Below are 23,745 nucleotides of genomic sequence, written 5' to 3'. Positions count from 1 at the left end.
AAGACCTGAACACAACAAACCCAGAAAGAAGAAGACCTGAACACAACAAACCCAGAACCAAGAAGACCCGAACACAACAAACCCAGAAAGAAGAAGACCTGAACACAACAAACCCAGAACCAAGAAGACCTGAACACAACAAACCCAGAACCAAGAAGACCTGAACACAACAAACCCAGAAAGAAGAAGAACTGAACACAACAAACCCAGAACCAAGAAGACCTGAACAGAACAAACCCAGAAAGAAGAAGACCTGAACACAACAAACCCAGAACCAAGAAGACCTGAACAGAACAAACCCAGAAAGAAGAAGACCTGAACACAACAAACCCAGAACCAAGAAGACCTGAACACAACAAACCCAGTAACAAGAAGACCTGAACAGAACAAGTTTGACACAAACCTTGTATATCTGGACCTGTATATTTAAACTAAGTGACATAAGGCCTGAGGGGGTGTGGAATATTGACCATTATTAAACCGGGTGGTTTGAGCCGTGAATGCTGATTAGCTAAAAGGCATGATATATCAGACCGTATACCATGGGTATTAACATTTGAATTTACATTGGTAACCAGTTTAAAATAAGGCACCTCTGGGTTTGTTGTATGTGGCCAATATACCACGGCTAAGGGCTGTATCCAAGTACTCCACGTTGCATTGTGCATAAGAACAGCCCTTAGCTGTAATATATTGGCCATATACCACACCTCCTCGGGCCTTATTGCTTACGTTTATCAAGGCAATAAGGCACTTCTGGGGTTTGTGGTATATGGCCAACATACTGTACCATGGCTTATTTTAAAGTGGTTACCAACATAAATAGAACAGTAAACATATATTTTTATGTCATACCCATGGTATATTGTCTGATATACAAAATAGACTTCTGAAATGCTGTTTCAGCCAATCAGCATCCAGGACCCAAACCACTCAGTTTATAATAGTATATAATAATATATGCCATTTATTAAACACTTTTATCAAAATTCCCTGTCATTACAGTCATGCATGAATACTTTTTTCATATGGGAAGTCCCAGCAGGAATGGAACCAAAGCGCCATGATGTACAAACTGAGCCACACAAGGCTACTCTATTCAAACTTAGAGTAGGAGTTCTGATCTAGGGTCAGTTATGACTTTGAAACTGTGATGAATAAGAAAGGGACCTTAACATTTTTTAAATATATTTTTAAGTTGAAAAATGTTGTGTTTCTGACGTAGGCAACCTTGTGTTCCAGTTATATTTTACAGAGCAATCAGAAAGTATTCAGACCCCTTGACCTTTTCCACATTTTGTGATGTTACAAACTTATTCTCAAATTGATTAAATTGTTTTCTTTCCTCATCAATCTACACACAAAACCCAATAATGATGAGCCAAAAAGGTTTTTAGACAATTTTGCAAATGTATAAATAAAAAAAACTGCAATATCACATTTACATAAGTATTCAGACCCTTTAATCAGTACTTTGTCGAAGCACCTTTGGCAGCGATTACAGCCTCGAGTCTTCTTGGGTATGACGCTACAAGCTTGGCACACCTGTATTTGGGGAGTTCTCCTGTTATCTACAGATCCTCTCAAGCTTGATCATGTTGGATGGGAAGCGTCGCTGAACAGATATTTTTAGGTCTCTCCAGAGATGTTCGATCAGGTTCAAGTCCAGGCTCTGGCTAGGCCGCTCAAGGACATTCAGAGATTTCTCCTGAAAGCCACTACTGCGTTGTCTTGGCTGTGTGCTTAGGGTCCTTGTCCTATTGGAAGGTTGAACCTTCGCACCAGTCTGAGGACCTGAGCCATCTGGAGCTGGTTTTCATCAAGGATCTCTCTGTACTTTTCTCCGTTCATCTTTCCCTCGATCCTGACTAGTCTCCCAGTCCCTGCCGCTGAAAAACATCCCCACAGCATAATGCTGCCACCACCATGCTTCACTGTAGGGATGGTGCCAGGTTTCCTCCAGATGTGACGCTTGGCATTCAGGCCAAAGAGTTCAATCTTGTTTTCATCAGACCAGAGAATCTTGTTTCTCATGGTCTGAGAGTCTTTAGGTGCCTTTTGGCAAACTCCAAGCAGGCTTTCATGTGCCATTTACTGAGGAGTGGCTTCCGTCTGGCCACTCTACCATAAAGGCCTGATTGGTGGAGTGCTGCAGAGACGGCTGTCCTACTTGAAGGCTCTCCCATCTCCACAGAGGAACTCTGGAGCTCTGACAGAGTGACCATCGGGTTCTTGGTAACTCTAGGAAGAGTCTTGGTGGTTCCAAACTTCTTCTGTTTAAGAATGATGGAGCCCACTGTGTTCTTGGACCTTCAAAACTGCAGAAATGTTTTGGTACCCTTCCCCAGATCTGTGCCTCAGCATAATCCTGTCTTGGAGTTCCAGAGACAATTCCTTCGACCTCATGATTTTTCCTCTGACGTGCACTGTCAACTGTGGGACAGTATATAGATAGGTGTGTGCCTTTCCAAATCATGTCCACTCAATTGAATTTACCACAGGTGAGCTCCAATGAAGTTGTAGAAGCATCTCAAGGATGATTCATAGAAACAGGATGCAGCTGAGTTCAATTTTGAGTCTTATAGCAAAAGATCTGAATACTTATCTAGATAGGGTATTTCTGTTTTTTATTTTTAATACATTTGCAAACCTTTCTAAAGTCCTGTTTTTGCTTTGTCATTATGGGATAGTGTGGTAGATTGAAGATTTATTTTTATTTAATCTATTTTAGAATAACGCTGTCACGTTTCAAAATTTGAAAAAAGACAAGGGGTCTGAATACTTTCCGAATGCATTGTATATAATTGTATATAATGGTGTTCTAACACCCACACTAGACCACCTTAAATGGAACAAGTAGTGTGCGACTGTGGATATTGGAACGAGACCATTAACAGTTCAGTGATTTTATACATATACACTGAGTATACCAATCATTAAGAACACATTCCTAATATTGAGTTGCACCCCCCACTATTGCCCTCTGAACAGCCTAAATTCATCAGGGCATGGACTCTACAAGGTGTCAAAAGCGTTCCACAGGAATCCTGGCCCATGTTGACTCCAATGCTTCGTACAGTTGTGTCAAGTTGGCTGAATGTCCTTTGGGTGGTTGACCATTCTTGATACACACGGGAAACTGTTGAGCATGAAAAACCCAGCATCTTTGCAGTTCTTGACACAAACCGGTGCGCCTGGCACCTACTACCATACCCTGTTCAAATGCACTTAAATCTTTTGTTTTACCCATTCACCGTCTGAATGACACACATACACAACCCATATCTCACGGCTTAAAAATCCTTAAAAATCTTTCTTTAACCTGTCTCTTCCCCTTCATCTACACTGACTGAACTGTTTAACAAGTGACATCAATAAGGGATCATAGCCTTCACCTGGATTCACCTGGTCAGTCATTAGGTGTTCCTAATGTTTTGTACATTTAGTATTTGTTCCATGGACTAATACATGCATGTTCAGTGTACTAATTAATGTATGTTCAGTGGAATAATACATGTTTGTTCAGTGGACTAATACATGTATGTTCAGTGGACTAATAATGTATGTTTAGTGGACTAATACATATATGTTCAGTGGACTAGTAATGTATATTCAGTGGACTAATGTCTGTTCAGTGGACTAATACATGTATGTTCAGTGGACTAATACAATTGAAGTTGACTAAAGTGACAATATGAGGAGCACAGAATGACTGAGAGCATCAATGTAAAATGGCAATCTGTCTGTATCCTCTCAGCATGTGGGGGAGCTAGGTGTACAAATGACTGTTTTATTATGTCAATCAGTTGTATTAATTCATAATAAAATACAGTTTTATCAAATCAGATGAAGTTTCATTATTAAATGTCATTTTTATCTGTATTTTTATCCGCTGCCATGTGGCGTATATTTACGTTTCCCTCTCTGATTGGATTGTCTGAATTCACTTGTCGAGTGACAATTAAAGAAAAAAAACGACATTGATGAAAGATGTGAATCACTCTACCCTGGCAAAGACATTGTCACGTCCTGACCAGCAGAGGGAGGTATTGTAGTAGTTTTGGTCAGGATGTGGCAGGTTTTTTGTGTGTGTTAAGTGTTGTGTTGGTGATTGGACTCCCAATTGAAGGCAGGTGTGTTGAGTTGCCTTTGATTGGGAGTCCTATATAGTAGTGTGTGTTTTTCTTTGGGGTTGTGGGTAGTTGTTTTTGCACTGCGTTTTGTGTGCCTGCAAAACTGTTGCTGTCGTGGTGATTGTTGGTTTTCCTGTGGATGCTTTACTCTGATCCATAAAAAATATGAGTATCCACATTCCCGCTGCGCCTTGGTCCTCCCTTCAACACAACGACGAAACATGTGACAGACATAGACCGTATCTAGGGAAACGATTTAGGCTTTGACTATTTCTCTCTGCCCCTGGCCCCTGGCCCCTACCCTTTCTCTCTGCGTCCCTATTCTCCAACCTTCCCAAAGTGTGTACTAACAACGAATCACCAATCACACACACACAAACACAAAGACACACACATGCACACACACACAAAGAGGCAGTGTTAACTGAGTTGTCTCATTTCTGGTGGAGAGTTCAGACCCTGTGAAGAGGAAGGGAGTCTCACTAACAGGTGACATTAACACAATTGTCTCAGAATTATTATTTCTATTCACTGGAATGAATATGTGTGTTCTCCACCAGAGAAGGGTATTCAGTTGTTTAAGCAGGGCCAGTACTCTCAGGCTGTGGACATGTTCTCTGAGGCTATCCACTGTAACCCCAAAGTCCACAGGTACACAACACCTTAAAGCTTAACCTCTAACCTATGACCCAAAACACCACAGGTACACAACACAAAATTCCACTATACTCCCACCAAACTCTCTCTCTATCGATCTCTGTCGCTCTCTCACTCACTCTCTGTCCATCTCTCCCCACTCTCTCTCTCCCTTTTCTTTCTCTCCCTTCCTTGCCTTTCTCTCTTTTCCTTTTCTCTCTCTCTCTCTCTGGTTCTTTGGGAATAATTTATACAGCTACGGGTGTTTGGAGATCTACTCCTCTGACTTATCAGATGCTCAGAAGTCCATCCAGCTTGCTCCTGATTGGCCAAAGGGATACTTCCACAAAGGGAGTGTACTAACAGGTTTGAAGGTCACTCTCTGAGCTTTCTACTGTAAATGTGGACATTGATCTGTGTGTGTGTGTGTGTGTGTTTGTCTGTCAGAAATCTGACTCTCTCTATATCTCCCCCCTCCTCCCTCCCTCCTCCCCTCTTCTCTCCAGCGGTATGGTGAGGCAGACAGGGCAACATTGGAGGCTCCTCAGAATTTCATAAAAATGTAACGTTTTAACCTCTACGGGCCACGGGGGCAGTATTGAGAATTTTGAAAGAAATATGTGCCCATTTTTAACTGCCTCCTACACCAACTCAGAAGCTAGGATATGCATATTATTAACACATTCGGATAGAAAACACTCTGAATTTTCTAAAACAGTTTGAATGGTGTCTGTAAGTATAACAAAACTCATATTGCAGGCAAAAACCTGTGAAAAATAGATAAAAAAAAAAGATAATTTTGTGACTGTACTATTTAGTGTCATTGTTTTAAAGATACCACAGTGAGAAAGGATTCAGTTCGCAACTCCTACTGCTTCCACTAGATGTCAACGATCTTTAGAAAGTTGTTTGAAGCATCTGTGATAAATACACACCGAATTAGAAAGCTTACAAGTTGACACGTCATCACTTCATTTTTTGCGCCTGCGCATGAATCTGAGAAGAGTGCCTTTGTCATTATCGTTTATTCTAGACACTTGATAGGTTGTGTGAAAATATTACTGATGTTTACTGATGTTTCACGTTAAAAATGGAACAAAAGATTAGTGCTAAACAACGTTTGACATGTTTAAACAAACGTAAATAGATTATTTACTAGGTTTTCTTTAGTTTTTCGACGTGACTTTACACTGCCCACCTCATTTTGTGGGAGCCTACTGAACGCTAACTATTTGGACATAAATTATGAACTTTGTCAAAAGAAACCACATTTGTTCTGGACCTGGGATCTCTGGCAGCGCCTTCTGATGGAGATAATCAAAGGTAAGGGGATATTTAGAATGTTATTATCGATATTAGATGATGCTAATGCTAACGGTATAGCTTAGCTTAGCTTAGCATATAGCTTATTGTTGTTAGCATAGTACCCAGTTTATACAAAATGTGATTTCCCAGTAAAGTTATTTTGAGATCTGGCCCTTCGGTAGCAATTACGAGATGATAATATATTATTCTTTGAATGACAATATTATAATTTACCAATGTTTTCGAATAGTAATTCCGTGATTTGTAATGCTGGATTCACTGGGTGCATTCGAGCCAAAAAAAATTCTGAATTTCACCGCGACTGTAAATGCTGTTTTTGGATATAAATATGAACTTGATGGAACTAAAAATGCATGTATTGTATAACATAATGTCCTATGAGTGTCATCTGATGCAGATTGTCAAAGGTAAGTGCATAATTCTAGCTAGTTTTCTGTCTGTTGATGCCCTTCTTTGAATTGGCTAAACATTACACGCAGCTATTGTCAATGTACTCTCCTCACATAACCTAACTTTATGCATTCTCCGTAATGCCTCTGAAAATCGGACAGCGTGGTTAGATTTAGGAGATATATCTTTCAAATGGAGGAAAATAGTTGATTATTTGATTTTTTGAAATGATTACTCTTGCAGTTTTGAATTCCCCGCCATGGTCACATGACAATGAATCCCAATACCGGGATAAGATCGGGATAAGATCCTCAACAGGTTAAACATTTGAAAAGTTATCCTTTTAAGATAAAAATGTCAACAAATAAATTATTAAAACATACTGTTTTGCAATGAAGATCTACAGTAGCCTCAACAGCACTCTGTAGGTTAGCACCATGGAGTAGCTGGAGGACAGCTAGCTTCCGTCCTCCTCTGGGTATATTGATTTCAATACAAAAAAATTAGGAGATTCATGTTTCTTACTCCCTTTCATAGACTTACACATTAATTATGACAACTTCCGGACGATGTCCTCCAACCTATTAGAGCTCTTGCAGCATGAACTGACATGTTGTCCACCCAAACAAAAGATCAGAGAATTAATCTAGTACTGAATGCATAAGCTACAGCTAGATAGCACTGCAGTGCACACAATGTGGTGAGTAGTTGACTCAGAGATAGAGAAAGTCAATAGTTGAACAGTTTTGAACAAACACAGTACTTCCAAAATGAAGGAGAAGCAAGAGAGAGATAGAAAGAGATATTTTGTTAAAAAAAATCACTTTCACTTACTTAGCTAGCAAATGTAGCTATCTAGTTTAGCCTATTCAAACACCCTGCTCAAACAGAGGGATGTTATGTTAGCTAGCTGGCTATGACTATCCAACAAAACACTGGAACTCTTCCAAGTTAAGGTCAGCTTTTAGTTTCACTAATTTATTGCCACCGGGGCTCGCCGGTGTAACTGCTTACTACTGACTGTAAACTGTAACGTTACCTCATGATTATAGCGGGTTTACTAACGCTTTAGTTCTATTAGCTATTCTGACTATGACGTTACTTTAGCTAATATGGTGACAACGATATAGGGTGTATGTAGTGGTTTGGCTTGGAAAGGTTTTTTCGCCTGGTCACATACAGCTGATGTGTTGTGCATTGCTACTATAACAACCTCCACTCTTCTGGGAAGGCTTTCCACTAGATGTTGGAACAGTAGTGAGGGGACTTGTTTCCATTCAGCCACAAGAGCATTAGTGAGGTTGGGCACTGATGTTGGGCGATTATGCCTGGCTTGCAGTCGGCGTTCCAATTCATCCCAAAGGTTTTCATGGGGTTGAGGTCTGGGCTCTGTGCAGGCCATTCAAGATCTTCCACACTGATCTCAACAAACCATTTTTGTATGGACCTTGCTTTGTACACGGGGGCATTGTCATGCTGAAACAGGAAAGTTTCTTCCCCAAACTGTTGCCAATAAGTTTGAAGCACAGAATCGTATAGAATGTCATTGTATGCTGCAGCGTTAAGATCTCGCTTCACTGGAACTAAGGGATCTAGCCTGAACCATGAAAAAGATCCCCGCCAAACCCAGATTCATCTGTCTGACTGCCAGGTGGTGAAGCATGATTCATCACTCCAGAGAACGCGTTTCCACTGCTCCAGAGTCCAATGATGGCAAGCTTTACACTACTCCAGCCGACGCTTGGCATTGTGCATGGTGATCTTAAGTGCGGCTGCTCGGCCATGGAATCCCATTTCATGAAGCTCCCGGCAAACCGTTCTTGTGCTGATATTGCTTCCTGCAGCAGTTCGGAACTCGGTAGTGAGTGTTGCAGCCGAAGACACACAATTATTATTACACGCTAGGCACTTCAGCTCTCGGCGGTCTTGTGTGGCCTACCACTTTGTGGCTGAGCCGTTGTTGCTCCTAGACGTTACCACTTCATAATAACAGCATTTACAGTTGACCAGGGCAGCTATAGCAGGTCAGAAATTTGACAAACTGACTTGTTGTAAAGGTGGCATCCTATGAAGGTGCCACATTGAAAGTCACTGAGCTCTTCGGAAAGGCCATTCTACTGCCAATGTTTGTTGATGGAGATGGCTCGATTTTATACATATGTCAGCAATGGGTGTGTTATGGCCTAATCCACTAATTTGAAGGGGTGTTCACGTACTTTTGAATATATAGTGTCCTGAGCTTTGTTCAAAACCTTAGTTAGACTTAGTCTTTTTTTGCCATTTATGAATGTGTTATTCAATGTGTTAATATGGGCTATAGCATTAAAGGACACATTCAATATTTTATCAAATCATTTTTAAGTATTTTTTTTTTTACCTAAAGGTATTATAAAAGTATTTTCCCCTACAGGGGATAAATAAATGCTACTTTTCTATTGAGGTACAATTGAATATAGGGCATGTTCCAGACAGACTATATTGCAGTCACCTGCCTGCTCTCACAAACATTAGTCCTTCTCCTTTTTTACCTAAAGAGCTACTATAATTCAAAATCAAATATCTAAATGATCCATGGTATGACCACCTTAAAACAATTCCATATGTCAGCTAGTAGAACCCCCCAAACGGCTTAGACTTTTAGAGGTTCAGAATCCCAGTGTCAGAGGGAGCAATGTCCAGCACCTAAACACACAAATCAAATTGTATTAGTCACATGCGCCGAATGCAACAGGTGAAGACCTTACTGTAAAATGGTTAATGACAAGCCCTTAACTAACAATGCAGTTGTTTTTGTGTAAGAAAATAATTAAAAAAAAATTATAAATGAAATGCAACAAAAAAGATCACACAATAAAATAACATTAACGAAGCAGCAATAACCAATTACATGAAAGATTATTCATTCAAAAAAACACGCATCATGCAGACACAATAGGACACAATAATCCCAGACAGACAGACTTAGTTATATGCATGTCAGGGTTCACTTTGGGTCCATTGAAGATCAGTGAGCTGAAGACATCTCTTTCACACAAGCACACACTGGAAATTTCAGAGCAGTTTGCCTTGGCCTTGGCATAATGACAGCTCACTGTTGTCTGTTGTTTCTAGCTAGCTAACGTTGTTAAATAAAAGTTAGCTAACTAACTAGCTTACTAGCTCAGTATGGGGTCTTGCTGTAATTCAGCGGCAGCACCTCATATTGTTCACAATCCAGTCCACAATGCACAAAACTACATCTGTTCTGGAACCTTCAGTACCAGCTGATGAAGAGTGATGGGAATGGGTCACATTTTGTCTCTTGTAAAACATGTAGGCCCACTCCTCAAATAAAGAAATGTAACTACAATATGCTGACTTTAGCACATTTTCTATTTAGATACAGTAACATCCCTTATGTGACATGCTGTTGCTGCATGTTAATGACCTGACTAGGCTACTTTAAAATGTATCAACCACAGAACTCACACTTAGGCTACGCCTGTTTCTGCTAATACTTACAGTAGACTACTTCTTGTTTCCACGCAGTGACAGTAAGTTGACTAACTGTTCAAGACCTCTCTCCTTCACTTCACTCTGTAAGTACACTTGATAATATCTTGGAATATAGTTTTAGTTATGATGTATTTAGCCATACATCACATGACTTACTGTATCTTTGTACTTGTTGGTTTATTTTGAACTGTGTTTTGGTTGTTACATCAGGGCCTGTATTCATAAAGTGTCTCAGACGGTCTATATAATTATGATCTAATGGACTGTGGTTTCATGTGTTTAGTTTAGCTCAGTTTATTCAATTGCATGTTTAATACGTGATCAGTAGAGTATGCCAGTAATAGACGGATCTCAATTCAATGTTCACTGTCAAAGTATAACAGGGTCAAGTATAACTGTGTGTTTGTGCATGTGTGGTGTGTTTGTATTAATCTGATAGTGGTATGTACACGACCAAAATGATTGGCACCCTTGACAAATACTGAGCTATATTGTGTGCTACAAAAGACGGGATGTACATTGTACATGTGGTTTCAAATAAAGACGTGTGCTTGCTATTTTAAGAGCTCTCAGAGCAACAGATATAGATACATATATTATATTTAAGATATAGCAATAGATTGTTTTGGAGACATTTTGAAAATGGCCTGAAGTAAGAGTGACAGTAAGATTGATTGATTGGATGCTTCGTAAGAGCTTTAGGAGTAGTATTAACATGAGACACAGTGATGGTGGGTTGTGTTTAGGAGTAGTATTAACATGAGACAGTGATGGTGGGTTGTGTTTAGGAGTAGAATTAACATGAGACACAGTGATGGTGGGTTGTGTTTAGGAGTAGTATTAACATGAGACACAGTGATGGTGGGTTGTGTTTAGGAGTAGTATTAAAATGAGACGCAGTAATGGTGGGTTGTGTTTAGGAGTAGTATTAACATGAGACACAGTGATGCTGGGTTGTGTTTAGGAATAGTATTAACATGAGACGCAGTGATGGTGGGTTGTGGTTTCGTTTGTTTAGATGCACACACTGACTGTCAACTTCCTGTTCTGCTTTCCTGTCTGTCCTCTCACAGGCCTCCTGAATCATATCAGAAATCTGTATATACACATTCGACTATACAGAATATGGTCCTCTGTAACTCAGTTGGTAGAACATGGCACCTGCAACGTAATAGGTTTTGTTCGCAGGACCACCCATATGTAAAATATATGCACATGACTGTAAATTGCTTTGGAAAGTTGAGTCTTATAAAAGGCATTATTTATGGACAGCAGACTACAATAGACTACACAGTCAATACAGCAGGCTATGGTGATGTTAAATGATGCCTCTGCTAGATAAAGCTACTGCCAGTACTGTACAACAGGCTGGTGAGTGGATAAATTGGAGGATGGACTCATTGCAATGGCATGAAGGAACACTAACCTATCATTTTATTAATTGTACTGCCCAAATGAATGAGGACATCAGATGAGGATTGGAGGCTGCAGTAATGGAACTGGAACCTTTCAGCAGCACTTTGATGCAGATGATGAGGAGGGATGGGAACGGGTCAGATTTTAATTATAAAAAAAATATAGGCATATTCCTTAGATTAGAATGAGATAAAAGTAACAAGTAATTAAAGAGCAGCAGTAAAAAATAACAATATATACAGGGGGGTGCCGGTACAGAGTCAATGTGCGGGGGCAACGGTTATTTGAGGTAGTATGTACATGTAGGTAGAGTTATTAAAGTGACTAAGCATAGATGACAACAGAGAGTGGCAGTGGTGCGGAGTGGGGGAGGGGGGGCAATGCAAATAGTGTGGGTAGCCATTTGACTTGATGTTCAGGAGTTATGGCTTGGGGGTAGAAGCTGTTTAGAACTCTCTTGGACCTAGACTTAGCGCTCCAGTACCTCTTGCCATGCGGTAACAGAGACAACAGTCTATGACTAGGGTGGCTGGAGTCTTTGCCAATTTTTAGGGCCTTCCTCTGACACCGCCTGGCATAGAGGTCCTGGATGGCTGGAAGCTTTGTCCCAGTGATGTACTGGGCCGTTCGCACTACCCTCTATAGTGCCTTGCGGTCAGAGGCCGAGCAGTTGCCATACCAGGCAGTGATGCAACCAGTCAGGATGCTCTCGATGGTGCAGCTGTAGAACCTTTGAGGATCTGTGGACCCATGTCAAATCTTTTCAGTCTCCTGAGGGGGAATAGGTTTTGTCATGCCCGCGTCACGACTGTCTTGGTGTACTTGGACCATGTTAGTTTGTTGGTGATGTGGACACCAAGGAACTTGAGCTCTCAACCTGCTCCACTGCAGCCCTGTCGATGAGAATGTGGGCGTGCTTGGTCCTCTTTTTCCTGTAGTCCACAATCATCTCCTTTGTCTTGATCACGTTGAGGGAGAGGTTGTTGTCCTGGCACCACACTGCCAGGTATCTGACCTCCTCCCTATACCCTTTCTTGTTGTTGTCGGTAATCAGGCCTACCACTGTTGTGTCATCGGCAAATTTAATGATGGTGTTGGAGTCGTGCTTGGCCGTGCAGTCATAAGTGAACAGTGTGAAGTGGGTCTAGGAGTGGGTCTAGGGTTTCTGGGATGATGGTGTGAGCCATGACCAGCCTTTCAAAGAAATGAATGGCTACAGACGTGAGTGCTACGGGTCTGTAGTCATTTAGGCACAGGCACTTGGTGGTCTGCTTAAAACATGTTGGTATTACAGACTCGGACAGGGAGAGGTTGAAAATGTCAGTGAAGACACTTGCTAGTTGGTCAGCTCATGCTCAGAGTACACGTCCTGGTAATCCGTCAGGCCCTGTGGCCTTGTGAATGTTGATGTGTCTAAAGGTCTTTCTCATGTCGGCTGCGGAGAGCGTGATCACACAGTCGTCCGGAACAGCTGGTGCTCTCATGCATGTTTCAGTGTTATTTGCCTCGAAGCGAGCATAGAAGTAGTTTAGCTCGTCTGGTAGGCTCGTGTCACTGGCCAGCTCTTGGCTGTGCTTCCCTTTGCAGTCTGTAATGGTTTGCAAGCCCTGCCACATCCAATGAGCGTCAGAGCCGGTGTAGTACGACTCAATCTTTGTCCTGTATTGATGCTTTGCCTGTTTGATGGTTCGTCGGACGGCACAGCGGGATTTCTTATAAGTTTCCAGGTTAGAGTCTCGTTCCTTGAAAGCGGCAGCTCTAGTCTTTACCTCAGAGCGGATGCTGCCTGTAATCCATGGCTGCTGGTTGGGGTATGTACGTACGGTCACTGTGGGGACGACGTCATCGATACACTTATTGATGAAGCCAATGGCAGATGTGGTGTACTCCTCAATGCTATTGGAGGAATCCCAGAACATATTCCAGTCTGTGCTAGCAAAACAGTCCTGTTGCTTTGCATCTGCTTCATCACGTTTTTATTGATCTAGTCACTGGTGCTTCATGCTTTAATTTTTGCTTGTAAGCAGGAATCAGGGGGATGGAATTATAGTTAGATTTGCTAAATGGAGGGTGAGGGAGAACATTGTATGTGTCTCTGTGTGTGGAGTATTGGTGGTCCAGAGTTCTTTTCCCTCTGGTTGCACATTTAACATGCTGATAGAAATTTGGTAAAATGTATTTAATTTTCCCTGTGTTAAAGTCCTCGGCTACTAGGAACGCCGCCTGGGAGCGTTTTCTTGTTTGCTTATGGCGGAATACAGCTCCTTCAATTCTGTCTTAGTGCCAACCTCTGACTGAGGTGGTATGTAAACAGCTAAGAAGAATACAGATGAGAACTCTCTCGGTAGGTAGTGTGGTCTACAGCTTATCATGATATACTCAACCTCAGGTGAACAATAGCTTGAGAATTCCTTAGATATAGTTGTCATGACGTTGCCCTCTTTGAGTACAGGGAGGACAGTTGACCCCCTCCCCCTTGCACCATCCCCCAACCTACCTCCCCCACCCAGGCCCTGTGTGAAGGGGTGGTAAAATTCTAGAGGAGAATCTCTTGCCACATGGCCCAGTTGAGACACAGAGGGGTTTCATAGGGAAACACAGGAAATTCTTCCAACTCGAAGAATTGGGGAACCGAACGACATTTATGTTCTGGAGAAGGTATAAAAGATTGGTGAAGAATCCAGCTACGAACTGGTCCGCTTGGTATAATTTTGTGATACTCAGAAGAGACAATATAGCCATATTACCATAAAACTGTTTATATAATAGCCTCAGCTATGGGACTTGCATCCAAATGGTTGTATAAAATGTATTAATAAGGATAAAGCTATTTGGAATACGTTGAGATGCCATGTGCTGATGTTAACCTGTTGGGGATAGGGGGCAGTATTTGCACGGCCGGATAAAAAACGTACCCGATTTAATCTGGTTACTACTCCTGCCCAGTAACTAGAATATGCATATAATTGTTTGATTTGGATAGAAAACACTCCAAAGTTTCTAAAACTGTTTGAATGGTGTCTGTGAGTATAGCAGATCTCATTTGGCAGGCCAAAACCTGAGAAGATTCCAAACAGGAAGTGCTCTCTCTGACTATTTCTTGGCCTTCTTGATCATCTCTAAACAAAACAGGGGATCTCTGGTATAACGTGACATTTTCTAACGCTCCCATAGGCTCTCAGAAGGCGCCAGAACAATGAATGGTGGCTTTGCAGGCCCTGGCTGAAAAACATTAGCGCATTTGGATAGTGGTCGATCTGAGGACAATGAGACTGGAGGCGCAGGCACGAGCCGACACCATGTTTACTTTCTCTCTCTTTGAACGAAAACAACGACTCCCGATCGGAATATTATTGCTTTTTTACGACAAAAAAAGCATAAAAATTGATTTTAAACAGCGGTTGACATGCTTCGAAGTACGGTAATGGAATATTTTGAATTTTTTGGTCACGAAACGCGTCGGGCGCGTCACCCTTCTTTACCCTTCGGATAGTGTCTTGAACGCACGAACAAAAAGCCGCTATTTGGATATAACTATGGATTATTTGGAACCAAACCAACATTTGTTATTGAAGTAGAAGTCCTGGGAGTGCATTCTGACGAAGAACAGCAAAGGTAATCAAACTTTTCTAATAGTAAATCGGAGTTTGGTGAGTATCACACTTGGTGGGTGTCAAAATAGCTAGCCTGTGATGGCCGGGCTATCTACTCAGAATATTGCAAAATGTGCTTTCACCGAAAAGCTATTTTAAAATCGGACATAGCGAGTGCATAAAGGAGTTCTGTATCTATAATTCTTAAAATAATTGTTATGTTTTTTGTGAACGTTTATCGTGAGTAATTTAGTAAATTCACCGGAAGTGTTCGGTGGGAATGCTAGTCACATGCTAGTCACATGCTAATGTAAAAAGCTGGTTTTTGATATAAATATGAACCTGATTGAACAAAACATGCATGTATTGTATAACATAATGTCCTAGGATTGTCATCTGATGAAGATCATCAAAGGTTAGTGCTGCATTTAGCTGTGGTTTGGGTTTATGTGACATTATATGCTAGCTTGAAAAATGGGTGTCTGATTATTTCTGGCTGGGTACTCTGCTGACATAATCTAATGTTTTGCTTTCATTGTAAAGCCTTTTTGAAATCGGACTCATTCAAACAGTTTTAGAAACTTTGGAGTGTTTTCTATCCAAAGCTAATAATTATATGCATATTCTAGTTTCTGGGCAGGAGTAATAATCAGATTAAATCGGGTACGTTTTTTATCCGGCCATGAAAATACTGCCCCCTATCCATAACAAGTTAATGTGATAGAATGTATTTCTGTTCATAGCATCGGCACGCCCCCATGGACACAGACAGGACCAGGCGTCATGTGACAAGCCTGTTCTATGTTCACGTATAAAACCCCACCCTGATTTACTTTCTCCAGACCAGTTTACCTCAGAAGAGAGAGCCAAGGTTTGACCCCCAATTCGTCTACTGAAAGTTAACTATACCACATGGTTAAACTTTTAGACTATCGAGAACGACAGAATAATAACAAGTCTTTGATATTAATTAATAGTCTGCAGCTAGAAATTATATCATTGAAAGCGAAGACCGACTAAACATCCATTCTATAACGACATTAATGAATGTCGCTTTGAAAGATCCATTCTAACCGAGAGAGAGAAAACAGGACAAAAACTCTCCAACAGGACAAAAACTCTCCAACAAGGATCCCGACGACACACTGAGCTTAAATATATATTGATTGCAATTGTTCCCGAATGAGTGAGCGTTCATGTGCAAAGGATTAGCATATCAATTGTTAATATTTATCAACTCAAACAGGCCACCATGCCTGTTTAGCCCACTAGGGCACATTCCTCTACCATTGCTTTGTAACGATACCTACTGTTTTCTATGCTTTCTGTGAATTACTTAGTTTAGTAAATAAATGATTTTAAGACAATTGATGTATGGATGACTTTAGTAAAGGCTGGATTCATGCAGATACAACAATTTACGACGTTTGGAATGAGACTGGACGCGAGGTAAAATACACCTTTTAAACCAGAAGATGATCGGCCTATACTATAATAGAATATAATATATAATGTTATAATATAGGAAAGTTATATTAGGAAAATTATAACTTTGTAATCTGAATATTTTCCTTGGTGCCCCGATCTCCTAGTTAATTACAGTTAAACGATTAATCAGTTTAATCGCGTGATAATAATTACAGGGAGTTATTTTGATAAACATGTCTTCAGTTTAATGGTGCCCTCAAGACACGACATAGTGCACCAGCTGTTATTTACAAAAATACATACATCGCCCATTGTCTTACCAGACGCCGCTGTTCTATCCTGCCGGTACGTCTTATAACCAGCCAGCTGTATGTTGACATTGTCGTGGTTCAGCCACGACTCCGTGAAACTTAAGATGTTACAGTTTTTAATATCCCGTTGGTAGTTTATGTTGTGTGTTTGCCAGCAGATTTGAGGGAATTGTTTTTTTTTTAGATCGCCTCCGAAATCCTCAGAAGGCAGCCTTCTCTCCGGCCTCTCTTTCTACGCCTCTTCTTCATGCAGATCACGGGGGTCTGGCCTGTTCTTGTTTCTCTGCACTGCCAGTAAGTGTTGTTGGTTTAGATGAACTAACTCAGCATCACCTTCATGTCATCCACAGACCTCTACAGCCTGAACCATATCAGAGTTCTTTATATGGACATTATACTGTATGTCCTTCATTAGCACTTTATATTCACAGAATAGTATATGTACAACAGGCTACATTAGACTATATATGGACAACAGGCTACATTAGACTATATATGGATAACAGGCTACATTAGACTATATATGGATAACAGGCTACATTAGACTATATATGGACAACAGGCTCCATAAGGCAATATATGGATAACAGGCTACATTAGACTATATATTGACAACAGGCTACATTAGACTATATATGGACAGCAGGCTACATTAGACTATATATGGACAACAGCCTACATTAGACTATATGTGGACAACAGGCTCCATAAGGCAATATATGGATAACAGGCTACATTAGACTATATATTGACAACAGGCTACATTAGACTATATATGGACAGCAGGCTACATTAGACTATATATGGATAACAGGCTACATTAGACTATATATGGATAACAGGCTACATTAGACTATATATGGACAGCAGGCTACATTAGACTATACATAGATAACAGGTTACATTAGACTATATGTATGGACAACAGGCTACATTAGACTACATATGGACTGCAGGCTACATTAGACTATACAGTGGGGGAAAAAGTATTTGATCCACTGCTGATTTTGTACGTTTGCCCACTTACAAAGAAATGATCAGTCTATAATTTTAATTGTAGGTTTATTTGAGCAGTGAGAGACAGAATAACAACAAAAAAATCCAGAAAAATGCATGTCAAAAATGTTATAAAATTATTTGCTTTTTAATGAGGGAAATAAGTATTTGACCCCCTCTCAATCAGAAAGATTTCTGGCTCCCAGGTGTCTTTTATACAGGTAATGAGCTGAGATTAGGAGCACACTCTTAAAGGGAGTGGTCCTAACCGCAGCTTGTTACCTGTAAAAAAGACACCTGTCCACAGAAGCAATCAATCAATTTGAGCAATCAATCAATTTGAGCAATCAATTTGTGTGTGTGTGTGTGTGTGTGTGTGTGTGTGTGTGTGTGTGTGTGTGTGTGTGTGTGTGTGAGTGAGAGAGTCACTTGCTGTTCAGCCTCACAGCTTGGGGATAGGAGCTATCATTGAACCTGGTGGTCAGTCTTTAGGCTGCTGTGCAGCTTGACGGACCGTAGAGAATTGAACATTTATCCTCCTATATTTGTGGATCTGAGAATAAAACAGCTTCATAACAATCAATGTAGAAATATGTGTTTACAGTACTACACATCTGTTCAATACTTTGTTGTTGTTGATGATGACTTTTTTGTATCCATTAGGAAATAGTTTTTGCATCATACATCATGTCATCTTAAATAGACAGACGTAGACAGACATGCAACACGTCACACACATTACATACATAGTGCAATAGACTTACAGACAGACAGTATTCACATAGACAACCATATAGCACAATACAACACAACACAATATGAGCCTGGTTCATTTTCAGTAATGAGGCCCTGTACCCCATTTACAGTTTCTACTTCAATGTATCAGGTGGAGTTATTCACCAGCTATAGAGTGACTTGTTGTTTATGTTTCTAAGACTGCAGGGTGGGAGATGCAACAATGTCCTTGAGAACAGCAGGAAGTGTGTTGGTGGTATGTCTCTGGTCAGTAGCAGGTATTGTCTCATTCATACCTTGATATGTTTGTCAATCTACAGGCATTTGTAAAATATTAAAATTACATTTGTGTTTTATTATTCTGGTGTATTCTGTTAGGCGTCTCCACTTCACTTCAATAGTTATCTTTCAAACCTCACTTACCTTACTGAATGATGCTTATGTGGTTTCCAATCACACTCAACTCAGCAACTATGGCAGCACAGATGGACAAAGCCTATACTGTTAGTGTGAACCAATTGGCATTGGCTTAATACCCTTGTGTTCTGTGACTGTTCAGTGGTACTGGGGCAGAATGGCTGGAGTGTGACTTACACCACCGAGAGTATCTGTGCCTTGAAGGGGTCAAAAGTTGAGCTGACCTGCTCTTTCAGCTATCCCAGACGTCATAAAGTCACATCAACCTTCTGGTTCACTAAAATGGAGACTGGTGTAGAACCTGAAGATCTAGGTCAGGACCCAGAGTATGCAGGTCATCTGGAGAATCATGGGGATAAGAAGAATGGTCACAACCTGAAAATCACAGACCTGAGAGAGAAAGACTCAGCTACGTACAAGTTCAGATTTATAACAGATCAGACTGGAGGGAGATATTATGGTGATCCTGGAGTCTCTCTGTCTGTAACAGGTACAGTAACATTCTATATGCTGGTGATCCTGGAGTCTCTCTGTCTGTCACAGGTACAGTAACATTCTATATACTGGTGATCCTGGGTCTCTCTGTCTGTAACAGGTACAGTAACATTCTATATACTGGTGATCCTGGAGTCACTCTGTCTGTAACCGGTACAGTAACATTCTATATACTGGTGATCCTGGAGTCACTCTGTCTGTCACAGGTACAGTAACATTCTATATACTGGTGATCCTGGAGTCTCTCTGTCTGTCACAGGTACAGTAACATTCTATATACTGGTGATCCTGGAGTCTCTCTGTCTGTAACAGGTACAGTAACATTCTATATACTGGTGATCTTGGAGTCACTCTGTCTATAACAGGTACAGTAACATTCTATATACTGGTGATCCTGGAGTCTCTCTGTCTGTCACAGGTACAGTAACATTCTATATACTGGTGATCCTGGAGTCTCTCTGTCTGTAACAGGTACAGTAACATTCTATATACTGGTGATCCTGGAGTCACTCTGTCTGTCACAGGTGCAGTAGCATTCTATATACTGGTGATCCTGGAGTCACTCTGTCTGTCACAGGTACAGTAACATTCTATATACTGGTGATCCTGGAGTCACTCTGTCTGTCACAGGTACAGTAACATTCTATATACTGGTGATCCTGGAGTCACTCTGTCTGTCACGGGTACAGTAACATTCTATATACTGGTGATCCTGGAGTCACTCTGTCTGTAACAGTTACAGTAACATTCTATATACTGGTGATCCTAGAGTCACTCTGTCTGTCACAGGTACAGTAACATTCTATATACTGGTGATCTTGGAGTCACTCTGTCTGTAACAGGTACAGTAACATTCTATATACTGGTGATCCTGGAGTCTCTCTGTCTGTCACAGGTACAGTAACATTCTATATACTGGTGATCCTGGAGTTTATCTGTCTGTCACAGGTACAGTTACATTCTATATAATGGTGATCCTGGAGTCTCTCTGTCTGTAACAGGTACAGTAACATTCTATATACTGGTGATCCTGGAGTCACTCTGTCTGTCACAGGTACAGTAACATTCTATATACTGGTGATCCTGGAGTTTATCTGTCTGTCACAGGTACAGTTACATTCTATATAATGGTGATCCTGGAGTCTCTCTGTCTGTAACAGGTACAGTAACATTCTATATACTGGTGATCCTGGAGTCACTCTGTCTGTAACAGGTACAGTAACATTCTATATACTGGTGATCCTGGAGTTAATCTGTCTGTAACAGGTACAGTAAAATTCTATATACTGGTGATCTTGGAGTCTCTCTGTCTGTTACAGGTACAGTAACATTCTATATACTGGTGATCCTGGAGTCACTCTGTCTGTAACAGGTACAGTAACATTCTATATACTGGTGATCCTGGAGTCACTCTGTCTGTAACAGGTACAGTAACATTCTATATACTGGTGATCCTGGAGTCACTCTGTCTGTAACAGGTACAGTAACATTCTATATACTGGTGATCCTGGAGTCACTCTGTCTGTAACAGGTACAGTAACATTCTATATACTGGTGATCCTGGAGTCACTCTAGCTGTCACAGGTACAGTAACATTCTATATACTGGTGATCCTGGAGTCTCTCTGTCTGTAACAGGTACAGTAACATTCTACATACTGGTGATCCTGGAGTCAATCTGTCTGTCACAGGTACAGTAACATTCTATATACTGGTGATCCTGGAGTCACTCTGTCTGTAACAGTTACAGTAACATTCTATATACTGGTGATCCTGGAGTCACTCTGTCTGTAACAGGTACAGTAACATTCTATATACTGGTGATCCTGTAGTCACTCTGTCTGTCACAGGTACAGTAACATTCTATATACTGGTGATCCTGGAGTTACTCTGTCTGTCACAGGTACAGTAACATTCTATATACTGGTGATCCTGGAGTCACTCTGTCTGTCACAGGTACAGTAACATTCTATATACTGGTGATCCTGGAGTTACTCTGACTGTAACAGGTACAGTAACCTGCTTTATACTGCTAATCTGTTTAATTAATATCTACTGTCCATTTAGGTCTATAAATTGGATTTGAATATATGAAACAGATTAAAGAATTAAATGAGTATGAGAATATCTTGCATCATGTGATTAAACTTGACAACATGTGATTCAGGGTTTTAATGTTGTGATCTACTCAAGACCTGCAGGTGAAGGTGACTCCTTCACCTGCAGTTTTCTAGTTTAACTGTTCAAGTATAACTCTTCTGTCTACTAAACAGCCCTCACAGTAATCTAGCAAAAGTGCAACACTTTGACAAGACAGGATGGTATAACTACTTTCGATTACTGAAGCTCAGGATTCCACTGTGTAAATGATGCCCTCTTTATGTTTCAGGTGTTCAGGATCAGAACTGCAACAGAGTGACTTACACCAAGAGGAGAATCTGTGTCTTGAAGGGGTCAACAGTGGACATATCCTGTACTTATATTGGTTATTATTCCACCACATCAACATTCTGGTTTAGAAGTGATAAGTCGACCCCTGAAGACCTAACCAGAGACCCAGGGTATACAGGTCGTGTGAAGTACACTGGAACAAATGAAGATCCCTTCACCCTGAGAATCTCAGGTCTGAGAGAGGAGGACTCAGCTGAGTATCACTTCACTTTTAAAACACACAACTTTGAATGGGGTCATAGTTTCCCAGGAACAACTCTGACTGTCACAGGTAAAACTACACTGTATGATACAACTGTAAATCATATTGAATTACAGGAGAAAATAAATGAACCATCCTGTTAACACAGAGGTGTATGTGGTTTTATACATATTGTTTCAGGTCTGCAGGTGAAGGTGACTCCTGCTGCAGAGGGACAGAAGACACTGACCTGTAGCACCACCTGTACTCTGACTGACAACCCCACCTACATCTGGTACAAGAACGGACAACGTCTAGATGAGCCCACTTCCCAGCAGTACTCTAGTAATATGCTGGTGGTCTGGGATTCTTCAGTGAACATTTACTCCTGTGCTGTTGAAGGTCAAGAGGGTCTCCACTCTCCTGTAGTTTGTGAGTATGAATTAAACTACTATTCTACTTAGGAAGTATCAATCATTTAAAGTCAATGAGAAGGGTAATACTTCAATATTCATCATTACATAGAAATTACACACAATGTCATAGATGTATGTAGTCCGACTGTCACAGGTAACACTGCACAGCACATTATACAGTTTTGAAGAGTCATGAAATGAATCATTAATTCTAAATGATGTTCTCTGTTTTTACTCCCCTTTAATTCAGGTTTTCAGGTGAAGGTGACTCCTCAACAGTTTTCAGAGTATAAGACACTGACCTGCAGCACCACCTGTATTCTGACTGACAACCCCACCTACATCTGGTACAAGAACGGACAACGTCTAGATGAGCCCACTTCCCAACAACACTCTAGTAATACCCTAGTAGTCTTGGGTCATTCTGTGGACAATTACTCCTGTACTGTAGAACACCATGAGGACTTCCACTCTCCTGCAGTGTGTGAGTATGAATTAAACTAGTATTCTACTTAGCAAGTATCAATAATTTAATATCAATGAGAAGTGTATTACTGCTTTATCTATCAATATTCATCATTACATAGAAATTACAGACAATGTCATAGATGTATGCATGTCTATAGTTAGAATGTTCAGTACCTCAAACACTTGAAGAATAGTTTAGTAGACACTCCGGTCCTAAAGTATCTCCAAATGTATTCTTGTTCATGTTTTTTGTAAGTGATAGTTTTAGATAGTCCTCTGACTTTAGATATAATTAATTTTACACATGACGTCATTTGAGGTAGTATACTATAGTCCTAACCCTCTGACAAATTCTGCTTTACTAGATGCTCCAAAGAACACCTCAGTGTCAGTCAGTCCCTCTGGTGAAATAGTGGAGGGCAGTTCAGTGACTCTGACCTGCAGCAGTGATGCCAACCCACCTGTGGACAAATACACCTGGTACAAGAAGAATGTAGCCTCAACAAAAGCATCAGGACAGAGTTACAGCATCACTAACATCAGCTCTGAGGACAGAGGAGAATATTACTGTGAGGCCCAGAATGGAAGAGGATCTATGAACTCTACAGCTCTGATGATCATTGTAGCAGGTAAAGTTACATCTTCAATACTTCAAAACAAAATGATTTTCAATAAGAAATTATGTTTTAAGGTAATCTTCTTCTAGTTTGCCTTGTTACATGTTTGTTTACAACTATACATACATGCTTAAAGACTTATATATACAAGTATTGTATTGCATTAATGTCCTGTATTGCCGTATATTCATTTTCAGTTTATAATAATATGCACTCATGTCATCTAAGGTGAATGCACCGAT

General features: G+C 40.6%; 1 protein-coding gene across 1 annotated transcript in view; it reads left to right on the top strand.

Annotated features, from left to right (window-relative positions):
• LOC115178717 (B-cell receptor CD22-like) overlaps positions 1–23,745 on the top strand; it is a 51,456-nt gene that overhangs the window by 26,269 nt on the left and 1,442 nt on the right. Inside the window, exons 2-6 of the mRNA XM_029740007.1 lie at positions 19,019–19,189; positions 21,760–22,092; positions 22,204–22,434; positions 22,669–22,902; positions 23,252–23,515. Of these exons, the coding sequence (XP_029595867.1) occupies positions 19,019–19,189; positions 21,760–22,092; positions 22,204–22,434; positions 22,669–22,902; positions 23,252–23,515 (1,233 nt within the window). The remainder of the gene's footprint in view (positions 1–19,018; positions 19,190–21,759; positions 22,093–22,203; positions 22,435–22,668; positions 22,903–23,251; positions 23,516–23,745) is intronic.

This window comes from Salmo trutta, chromosome 38 (assembly GCF_901001165.1).
Source record: "Salmo trutta chromosome 38, fSalTru1.1, whole genome shotgun sequence".
Lineage (NCBI taxonomy): Eukaryota > Metazoa > Chordata > Actinopteri > Salmoniformes > Salmonidae > Salmo > Salmo trutta.
This window is presented reverse-complemented; position numbering and strand designations above follow the sequence as displayed.